The sequence below is a fragment of the Genypterus blacodes genome, unplaced genomic scaffold (genome assembly GCF_046128005.1).
Source record: "Genypterus blacodes isolate CSIRO-AG114 ecotype Tasmania unplaced genomic scaffold, CSIRO-AGI_Gbla_v1 ptg000070l_1, whole genome shotgun sequence".
Taxonomy (NCBI): Eukaryota; Metazoa; Chordata; class Actinopteri; order Ophidiiformes; family Ophidiidae; genus Genypterus; species Genypterus blacodes.
Genome location: NW_027466880.1, coordinates 2,622,455 through 2,633,497, shown reverse-complemented (window position 1 = coordinate 2,633,497; position 11,043 = coordinate 2,622,455). Strand labels below are relative to the sequence as shown.

Here is an 11,043-nt window from a genome sequence, read left to right as displayed (position 1 = left end):
TAGTTTTGGGTCATTGTGGGTTGAGAGAAGGTGAAATGGGCAGGTGGGAGTTGAAGGTGTGTTAGGTAAGTGGTGAGATAAAGCCTTTCTATTAACAGCAGAGAGGGTGATTGGCTAATGGGTCCAAAGGTGAACAGAGAAGAAAAGGGTTTTCCTTAAAAGCATGTTATGAAATATATTATAGCAAAGAGACCACAGAGACCCGAGAACGCTCTTAGTGTGTCCAGGACCAGCAGAGTGTGTGTGTGTGACAACATCCTGTGGCCTCTGCAATGTGATTGATGCTATTGACAAATTGGACAAAGCAAACCAATGCAGTAACGTAACCTCACGGCCTAATGATTCTCTGCTTCCTGTAATCCCTCAACCTCCTCTTAAATCACCACAGACATGCAGCAGATGTTACCAAACTGATGGTTAAATGCAACAGAAACAGATCAAGATGGCGAATGAAACTCATTTCATCTGACTTTTTCAATTATCCACCTTCAGGGTATTAACCTACACATACTACATGTGCAGACACAGACCAGAGGGAGGCAGTATTGGGTTGTAATCCTGCAACTCTCCACCCCATTTATGATTCAATAATCTCCTGTCCTCATTATCATCATCATAGAATGTATCAATAATCCACTATCTGATCATTTCATTTCGAACTTTGCACTATTTGGGATTCAATGTTTTGACAATGAGTGAAAAATATTTGTGCACAAACTTTGCAATTAAAAGGAATGAATTTTTTTTTACAATCAGTACTTTGATCTTAGATACTTAACACATTTATTTTTATTACTAAAAATTTTGAACAGGAATTTTACTTGAAATTGACAATTCTAAACAATAATGCACTTTAATAATGACTTTTTAAAACTGAACTGCTTGTGTGAGTAGGATTGCGTACTAGTAGTAGTTGGGAGTATCAGTGTTCACAGAGCACAGCTAGAATCTCTGCTCCAGTATTTATATCCCCCCACAGCAAAGAAAAGTGATCAGGACATGGAGGACCATCTGGAAATGCCATCCAGGGCACTGTAACATTCCCAATATAACCTCCTCACACACACAGCCAGCTGAGCGCTCCGATCAGCCAGCCTTGCTCTGAGACTGAGACTGAGCTTGACGGACACACACACACACACTCGGCCCTCTGGATTGTATTTTTTTCCACATGTTTTGATTGACACCATGCTTCAACCGGAAGATTCAGAGGAAGTAGAGATCAATTTGGACGAATCCAATGACTCTGAAGAGTTGGATGAGAGGGATCATGAACCAGAGTCACTGTGGAAAGCTCCTTCTGTGCCAGAAGAAGAGGAGTACATTCATACGTCTACATTAGTGGAAATCAGTGATACCAAGCCTCTGCTCAACTGCAGAGACCCCCGAAATATCAATGAATGCCTCAAGGTATTGACGTTTCATGCAATAGCTCTGTGATTTAGGAGTCTCTTACTTTTTCGTGTGCAACTTGTTGCTTGTGAAGAGATTATACATTTGTAGAATTATAGATTTAAAGAAGAAAAAGAACCTGTAAAATGGAATAACAAAATATGTATATATACATGACAATATTCATGTCCATATCTTATTAATCATTGTTTAAAATGTAACTTTTGAAATTAAACTTAATTCCCAATTTCATGATGGGACTACAAATATTTAAGTTTTATATTTTTCATAGTTTTTGGGACATTGTCACTTTAAATCACTTGCATAAACTGTAGTAAACTTTACCAACAGAAGAAAATGTAAAAAGCCCTCTTGTCTGACTGCATCGCCCTCTAGTGGTTATAAACCGCACAGGCTATCTGACGGTGTGGGAGAGAGACAGAGAACAGTTTGTGTTTGTGTGTCCAGGTGAGTTTTGAGGACGTCATCGCTGAACCAGTGTCTGTGCGCAGTGGGGACCGAGTTTGGATCTGGAGTAACGCTCTGTTTGAGGTGTCCAAGGTTTGGATCTACAGAATTGTCACTGTGCTCCTGGCTGTCCCTGTATCTGTTATCTCCGGCCTGCTCTTCGCCATTCTCAGCTGCTTCCACATCTGGTGAGTTTATGCAGACCTCCTACAGGCTGTGGACATTTTTCACTTCAACTGTCTGCTCCTCTGACTCTATTTGTCTCTGTGACAGGATGATCCGTCCCTGTATCGAGTATCTTCTTATTGGTACCTGCTGGTTACAGACTCTGTGGAGCGTTTTGCTGGATGTCATCGTGCGTCCCTTCGTCACAAGCGCCGGGCGGTGCTGTGGAGGCTTCAGCATCCACCTGGCTAAAGAATGATGTCACAAATGTACACAAATGCTCTGTGGACTGAACTAAAGAGGACAATGATGTTTAAACCCCTCAAAATAAAATGTTTATATTACAAAAATGATACAATTAACATACTCTATATTCAGATCAAATAGGTCTCATCTTTGTATTTACTGGATCTTCTAAATGATTATTTACATGTTATGAAAGCTTAAAATAATTATATGACTGGCAAGAGACGTAGAGTAGTTTATAACCCCATCCTACCTTTGCTAATACATAAAGAGGATCAGATTATAAATGAGATCAGTGTGATAAAGTAACTGAGGACACTTTTTAATCATTTACATTATCTAGATGGATTTGATAATCTGATGAAAGCTTTTTTCCACAGTGATGTTGTATCTTTGAGTGGTAAAGAATGGGGATATTGTTCCATGATATGGTTTGATTGCAAAATGAATGTTTTATAATCTTTATATAATTATGTTGGTTTTTATTTTCTAACATTTTGATATTGCGCATCTGGGTTTAATGCAAATTAAACTCAGATATTGTATCTATACTGGAATATAATTTTAATTGCAGAAGTAACAAAATTGAAACCTTAGAGGCTTAGAAATCACAAAACCGTTACAATGATTGTATCACATTTACTCAAATGAGAGAAAGATAAAGTACTAGATTCATAAATGTGATTTAAACTGATACTTCCCCCTGTTGTCTTTGGCTTGTGTGTGTAGGAGAGAGATATGAATAGGCAAGTGATATGTTGATATGTTGGATCACTATGATTTTATAATAGTTTCATTCATATAGTCAAAAAGTTTTTGAAGGCAAATGTTTTTATTGTGACTATGGTTTGATGCACTGCAGGTTTATAGGTGACAATTCACTTTGTTAGTCAGTTTGTGAGTATGGATTGCAATGATCCTGATCTCAAGACTCTCAGATAGATGTTAGATAGTTATAGAGCAGGTATAGAAACACACAAAGCCTCTGCAACACACAGCAGGAGTACTGAAGTGTTTTTCTCAGATGCATCTCTATTGTATAAAAGAGTCTCTGCGTTCCCTTTTAGAAATAATCAGTCCCTGTGTGAGTTGTCATGTTCATAAAAATTTACAAAATCAGTGTGCATCCGAGTGTGCATGAGGATATTTATATGTGTGTGTGTGTGTGCTTGAGAGAGAGTGTATCTGCTATATTTGTGACAGTTTCAGATAGCGGGCAGCTGATGGTGTTCTTGGAGTGGAATAACAATGAGTCGAGGCTTAGCCTGCATTGCCACTTGTAGCAAATACATTACCAAATTCAATCTGGTGAAGATGCAATGCTAAGTAAGCCCCCAAACATCAAGTCACACACATATTTATACATTTCATAGGTCCTTCTGGGGCTCAGATATTCGTATATGCATTTAGCTGATTTTCATACTTCATTATAATTGGCTTAGCATCAATCATCTGCCCAGTAACACCTTTTAAAACAAAACCCTTGTCCTGACATAAAGTTGCCACACCATCAGAAATCCCTGTGAGATCAGACAAGGTATTTACAGATTGAATCTGTCTCGACTGTCTGCAGTTTATAACAGCTACTTCTTCAAAGACAGTTTCACTGTCACATCTTTAATCTGCTGACAAGAGGATATTGCTCCTGTTTCAGTAATTTATGCAGGCATATTTCTGTTATTTTCCATGATTCCATCACTCTCACTGGCTGTCTGCACACTTACCTCTCATCTTGGCTTCTCTTCTCTTCTCTTCCTTCAGTCAGTCAGACAGCAATGATAATGACAAGTTAAGCTCAGACAGGACAGCATCACCATGGAGATGGACTTCAATAACAGAGACTTCAAGCACATCAACGACAATGTGGTCAAGGAGCCAATAATATGTTTTTATGACAAATCTGCACAAATTAGACACAATAGTTATCACTCCACTTGGTTGAACTATGCCAAACAGACATTGGTGGCGGTGTATATGCATGTGTATGGAACCCTAAATAGTACTGTGTATCAGCCTCAGTGAGGGATATTTCTGTACAAACAGGTGATAAGGAGAAAATAATCACATTCTCACATTATAGTTATGATGTAAAAAATAAATAAAGGAGTACATTGCAAATATCCAAAGTTGCTGGGTTTTAAATCATCAGCAAGATTATATGAAAGTCTGATTCTGTGATGTAAATCCAAAGTTTATTCAATGCAACATCAGCTAAATGATGCTGCCACAGGTTCTAATTCTGGATCAACAGTGGAGTAAATCATTAATCATCTCCTGAACTACTACAAAAATAAATCCAAAGCTAAAAAATCTAAGCCCAACATTCAGAACATTATTTATTTGAGAAAAGTTGGAATGAACAGCTTTAATGTTGCTCTGAATTCATATAGAAATGAATGTGAAATGAGAGGCTATAAAGGTCTAAATGAATGAAACCTGCTGTTGTGCTATGGCGGTTTTTGAAGACGTGATTGCAGATCGTGACTGCACACACAGTCTGGATGGGCTGTGCAAAGGCAGCTACACCACCTTCACTGTGTCCAGGAACTGCTGCTACAGCATCCTTATCACCATTTTAGGGATTCCTGTCTCACTGCTCTGAGGATTTGTGTTAACCTGTCTGTCATTTTGTTACATCTGGGTCATTGTGCCGTACGTTAAGAGGTTGCTTCATTTACGTGTTGTTGATCATTGTAAAGTCAGGAACATCCCAAAAATTGTTCTTGGAGTAAACAAAAATAGCAAACTAATACATGCCATTATTGTTTCTTAATTATTTTTGTGAAACAATAATACACAACCTTAATGTTAAGATGTGCTTTGATCGTATCTAAAGGCTGCCACAAGCACTGCCAAACCAGTCTTTCTGTTTATATCACGCTGATGTGGGCCAAACTTACTTTTACTTGACAGACGTATGAATATTTTTATTCCGCACACAAAATTAAAGCTGTTTCTGACCCCCTGGTAGAACAGAAGGATCGCATCACCAGTAGATTAAATATGTAATTTAAAAAAGCTCTGATAACTCCATGACCATGACCCATCCAGAGAGCTGCTCTGAATGTTTTTGTAGTATTGGATGGAACACAGTCAGATTAGAGTGTGTCCCTGTGTGTGTCTCTGTAAACCACAATGGTTTTTTTGACAGCATGCCCGCTTACATAAATGTTAAGTTATAGTGAGAGCGGTAAAGTGGAAAACATTATCTGATGCTTCTCCGTATGTTGAGTCTGAACAGTTGGCACATCCTGTAGTAAACAGGCTGAACCTGAAAAAATATATTTGGTGCAATAATCATCTTTGCCAGAAGAGGGAGCCTTTATTCTAATTTCAGTCAAAACCTTGAAGACCTGATTGACAGCAAAGCAATGCACGATGACATGAAGACGAGCGTAAAGATGGTCAAGCACGCGCGCGCGCACACACACACACACACACACACACACACACACACACACACACGATTCAATTGAAACTATTTACAATGTGAATCTTATACTGCAGTATTACATCATAACACAAAAATACTATATTTGATATATTGCACAGGAAAGACATTGAATCATTCTCCTTGAGGTAAAATACATTCCACATGATTTGGATTTATTGACAGTTCTTCTTTTGTTATTGGATCAATTCCGTACTTTGCTGTTGGCTGTTTGTTATTGTTAATAAGCCTTCAGTCAATAGTCTGTCTTAATAACCTGAATACCAGACGTTACATTCATAGCATTAATATTTATACAGACATCCATATCATAACCACATAGGGGGATAGAAGCTGTCTTCGTACACAATATAATATTGCTTTGCTGGAGTTAAACAAACTGCAGGTGAACTTGTCCATTCGCCATTTTGCAGACCTCCACCTACGCTCCATCTCAGCTTTGCCAGATAGAATCCTAAAATCAAAAGTCAAATCAGGACAGCAAGATTTTGAACAAGAGTGAAAGACTGAAGATCCAGGACTGAAAGGCTGCTGCTGCTGTGTGGGGGAAAATGCTTGGATAAAGGAGGATACATCTCCAGCGAAATAAATCCCGTGGTGGATTTGTGAACGATATGAAAGTCTCACAAAGGGATCAAAGTATAAGGAAGGACGTGTCGTTTGTAGTATCCTGGTGCATATACAGTGCATGAAAGTTTGCCTTAATAAAGACAAAGGCTTGCATCCTCCTTCCATCCCTCTTCGTGCACTTCAGAGATGCAGCAGTCAATATAAAAGCTTCACTTTACATCACATTAAGCTCATATTTAGTTAAAAAAGGCATTTTGTTTGGTTCTGGGTCACCACAAAGGTGCACACGATGCCCTGGACTGGGCTTTTTAAATGACCTACAAGCTCAAGGTCAAACATATTCACAAAGGGGACTGGTACAATGGCCCAGATTTCTTGATTATGGCTAGTTTTGCTAGCGTCTCTGTCGTCCTCTGTTATTGTCCACATCCTCCCATGCTGGAGGTGTTGGTCAGGCTCCTCTGGCTGCTGGTGTTCTTGATCACGTAGGTGACCGAGTTGCTCTTGTGCCTGCAGTGGCGCTCACAGCTGCAGGAGGAAGGCGCCAGGTACCGACCGCCGCAGCAGGAGGAGCACCGCATCAGGTCGCGAAATAGGTGGCCGGCGAAGAACATGTAGATCCAGGGGTTACAGCAGCTGTTCAGACTGGCCAGCAGCATGGCGATGATGAAGGCCATGTCTACACAAACAGACAGACATAAACAAACAGATGACGAATTACGGATAATCCTTTTTTTTCAGTGAGATGTCATGGAAATCTGAGCTATGAGCCAAAGAATAAGTGCTTGTTTTCTGGTGCACATCTGGATCCAGATGCGGAACCACAGCTCTTCAAAAGAATTATGTCTGAAAAGTGTTATTATTGTCTCATGAATTGCAGTACTTAGTTGAAAAGGCATGTTTGTCATTATCACTGTATATACGCGTCTAGATCTAAATGCATGCATAAAGATGTGTTAAGTCACTAACAACTCACAACAGCTTCTCTCTTTATCTCTTAAACTGCATCTTATTTTGAGGAGAATGTATGCAGATAATTAGAAGCAGAGCACGTTCGCTTGCTTTGATTGATTGATAACTGCACAAGCTGGAATTCTAGGTAACACATCTCAAGCACCACGCACACACACCCACACCCACCCACACACACACACTGTGAGATAGCAGGTGGTGTCACATTGAAGCCATGACTGCACTGTTTTGGAATGAGAGCGTAGAATTTTTTTTCATGGAAGTCCTTAATAAATCCTGATGTTGCGCTGTGCTGTGCCGGCCTCATGTCGCTCCGTTCCACACAAAGTAACGAAGCAATTACAGAGAAAGGTATGAAACTGCATACAGCTCAACCAAAGAGACAGATGGTGTTGTGCTTAAACAGAATATTGATGACTGATGGACGCGAGACATAGAATTTCAAGTTGGTTTGACACATTTGCAGGGTATAAATGATGGATGGCTACAATTAGGCGAGGCCATCCTGGGAGGAAAATGCTATACATTCTAACTATTCTACTGATTACATTTCCAATAGTTGGAGGGCCAAAGCACAGTGAATAGGCACTTAAATGCCATTTAAACAGTGGAAAGTGGAAAATGTCCAAGGCATTTTTTTCTCTGTTCTTAATGAGGTGAGAGAGATTTACTGACTGCTGTCTTCCTCCCTCACTAACTGAACACTCTGACCTGCTGGTGATGCTCTGACTCCCTGCAGTTCTATTTTCCTTTTCTTCTTTGGCTTGAAGAGGTGTGTGCCATAAATCAGCACTCAAGAATGGGAGTTGTGTTCTGCAGATAATGTAAAGGAAACATGTCTGACTTTATTTGCAACGAGGAATCTGGGCCCCGTGCAGATCAAAGTCCTGTTAACGGGAATTACCTCTCAGCGCCTCACAAACGGTTTCACCTTCAATATTCACTCTCTGGTTTGGCCAGAAATGAGAGAAAAACATTGATATTGGCCAGTTTTGGCGACAGGAGGTGAAAGGGAAAAGGGAGAAGGGGGTGGGGGGCGTGATTATGAAATCAAAATGCTATGCTGTCGTGATTTATTTAATTAATAAGACAGATTGTAAGAACAACAATTTAGATGATAGCACATTAAACAAACACTGGTACCACTGCATGGTGAACGTTTCCACCCGTGTTGTCAGTGGATCCAGTCCAGGCTTTTACCTCTGAATGACTTGAATAATATTGAATTTAACTCTTTTGCACTGCAGAGCTCCTGTAACGGTTTCTTGAGTGGCAGTTTCCTGAAGGATTAAATTAGCTTTGAGGCTCATAGCATAATTATGATGCACATAGGATATTATACACTCATCTTATAGTATTTATCGTTTTTGTTTGTTTTATTCAGGAGATATTAGTGGTATAAATAAAACTGTGAGGTCATTGGAACTTTGATTAACGTCTCCCCAGACTGACAAAACAACATCGAGGTCCCATGCCTTCCTGTGTTAAAGTGTTTATTTTGTCTAATTTTTAGTCTGAATGAAAACCTTAAACAGGAAGAGGATTAATGAATGTTGACTCTATCCAAGCCTTATCAGCTTAATGCATCCTGCTTTGAAAGCTTGTGCATTCATAATGGAGCATATCCTGCAATCCCCTGATGCCTTTAATGGTAAAAGACATGAGAAGTAAATATAAAACAAACTGTTATTAAATGGAAATTACACCCAACTCAGTGAGGAGAGAGAGATAGAGAGACTTTGATGTTGTGCACGTTCTCCCTGAGGACTCTCTCTGGTCTGATAACCTCCAGAAGTGACACATCTGTGTTCCCTCTGGAGGCGGGTTGTTTATTTTAAACACGATTTTGTTGCCCTGGATGTGAAGTGGAGCACTTATGCCTTCCCAGACATATGCTCTTAACTCTTGAGTGTGAATTGCTTATCAGGGATTGTTGGGCAATGAACGTGCCAATGCTCTGTTGTTTGTGCCACCCATTCTTGGCAAAAATGAGTGATGTCTATAAAAACAAATAGGCTAAATACATATTACATTCAAGGACATAATTTTCTGTTGAGAAATTCTGCTGCTTCTCATTCAAAGTGCGCCAATCTTGATTATGTGAGCTTTTACCTTCGCTTGGCGCAGCAGGATCCCACGCAGACCACATCTGGACAAAGAAAAACGGCGTCCAGCATATGATGTAGGCCAGCACCACCACAAAAGTCATCTTCACCGTGCGGATCTTGGCCCTGGAGATGAGCCTGACGCTGCTCACCCGGGTCAGATGAGCGCCTTTGGACGCCCTGGGAGAGAGAGCCGGGCAGTGGTCCTTCTTAGTTTTTAAATTGAAATTCTGCCATATTTTAAAGCATATCAAGCCATAGCAAACGCTTAAAACTGTCACTGGGACGATGTAAACGCTGAGACTCATCCAAGTGATGTATGCTTTGGCGCCCCACGGCTGCACAAAGTCTCCCCAGCAGTCATAAACTCCATCCCCGACATCTGTCATAGAGAATATGTACGCCTGCGGGGTGCTGAAGATCAGACTTATTATCCAAGAGGCGATGACAAAGTAACGATCCTTCCTCTTGCGCACGGAGCGGAGTGGCTGGCAGATCGCTAAGCACCTGTCGATTGACATCAAAACAAGAATGTACGTGGACGCAAACATCCCCACAACCTGCAGGAATTTCACCAACCTGCAGAGGAAATCCGGCCCGTAAAACCTAAAGGTGATATCCCAAATGAGCTGCGGGAGGACCTGCAGCACCGCGACCACGAGATCCGCGATGCTCAGATGCTTCATGAAGTAATACATCCGAGACTGGCCGTGCTTGGTGGTGTGGATCGCCCACAGGACGCAGAGGTTGCCGGCGAGAGCGAGCAGCAGCACCAGGACCAGGACGGCCACCTCCACTTTGGCCACATCTTCGTTTCGTTTCAGAGGATTCACCGTGATGTTTCTGACGCCGGTGTCATTTCCACCACCGCTGGAGTTGCAGCAGGAGACGTTTTGCGTCCAGCTGTCGTGCGCCCCTAGAAGTTCCTCCATCGTGCGTAAAAGCGCCACTTTGGCGCAAGCAGCAGCAGGTCACATCACACACACATAGACGCCAGATTGTGGATTGCTGTAATCTTCGCTGCGCACTTCACTGGCGATGCCCCTGCTGATCCGTCTTAAAACTTTGGGGAGGCGAGGTGTCCTCAGGCTGAACCAGGACCTCACATACACAAACACACCTCTCCGAGTGTTTGGACCATCCGAAACTTGACAAATAAACCAACGCTCACCTTAGAAAGCTCCCCACCAGAGTTTGATGCGCTGGTTTGCTGAGGAACTGTATCAGATCTGACAAACATCCACCCCCATCTTACCTCCTCTTCTTCTCAAGGATTGAGCTATAGTGCATTAGTTACGCCCCCCACCAACCCACCAAGCACCCCCTCCCCCACCCACACACACTTACACACTCACAAAGTTAGACTAAACTGGGCATTAGACTCACTTTCTTTCTTTGCTCTGTGGCATCAAACGTTCTGATGGCATTTGTGTAACGCCATGTTTGTAGCTGTAGATCCATTGTGGACTTTTGTTATTTTCAGTGTGTCCTTGTCCAACCAATATATGACAAATTCTATCCTGTGTAATAAAAGCTACAATGGAGGGCTGTGTTTTGCCAAGATAGACAGGATAATAGCTGGAAACAGATGCTGACTAACGCTGCCGCACTATTCTTATACTGTGAAGTGCTACTTTGTTTCCATGCTCAGGCACAATCAGTGTTGATTATAAG

The 11,043-nt window shown here is 41.3% G+C and overlaps 2 protein-coding genes across 2 annotated transcripts; one reads left to right on the top strand and one right to left on the bottom strand.

The window, feature by feature from the left end:
* The first annotated feature begins 1,185 nt into the window (after window positions 1-1,185).
* cav4a (caveolin 4a) lies at window positions 1,186-2,284 on the top strand. Its single transcript, XM_076157003.1, has 3 exons — window positions 1,186-1,410; window positions 1,861-2,048; window positions 2,134-2,284. The coding sequence occupies exons 1-3, from the start codon at window positions 1,189-1,191 to the stop codon at window positions 2,282-2,284; spliced, it is 561 nt and encodes a 186-aa protein (XP_076013118.1). The 5' UTR covers window positions 1,186-1,188.
* Window positions 2,285-4,741: 2,457 nt separating this feature from the next.
* On the bottom strand, window positions 4,742-10,608 carry oxtrb (oxytocin receptor b). The gene is made up of 2 exons (XM_076156365.1): window positions 9,377-10,608; window positions 4,742-6,971 (listed from the first exon to the last, which is right to left on the bottom strand). The coding sequence occupies exons 1-2, from the start codon at window positions 10,299-10,301 to the stop codon at window positions 6,709-6,711; spliced, it is 1,188 nt and encodes a 395-aa protein (XP_076012480.1). The 5' UTR covers window positions 10,302-10,608; the 3' UTR covers window positions 4,742-6,708.
* Window positions 10,609-11,043: the final 435 nt, after the last annotated feature.

What these genes read in the sequence shown, in the direction of transcription:
- oxtrb (XM_076156365.1), bottom strand. Translation starts at nt 10,301, where the DNA reads ATGGAGGAACTTCTAGGGGCGCACGACAGCTGGACGCAAAACGTCTCC. An exon ending in TCCTGCTGCGCCAAGCGAAG is followed by an intron (nt 6,972 to 9,376) that starts GTAAAAGCTCAC and finishes CTGTTTGTGTAG; the next exon opens with ACATGGCCTTCATCATCGCC.
- cav4a (XM_076157003.1), top strand. Translation starts at nt 1,189, where the DNA reads ATGCTTCAACCGGAAGATTCAGAGGAAGTAGAGATCAATTTGGACGAA. An exon ending in ATATCAATGAATGCCTCAAG is followed by an intron (nt 1,411 to 1,860) that starts GTATTGACGTTT and finishes TTGTGTGTCCAG; the next exon opens with GTGAGTTTTGAGGACGTCAT. An exon ending in CTCAGCTGCTTCCACATCTG is followed by an intron (nt 2,049 to 2,133) that starts GTGAGTTTATGC and finishes TCTCTGTGACAG; the next exon opens with GATGATCCGTCCCTGTATCG.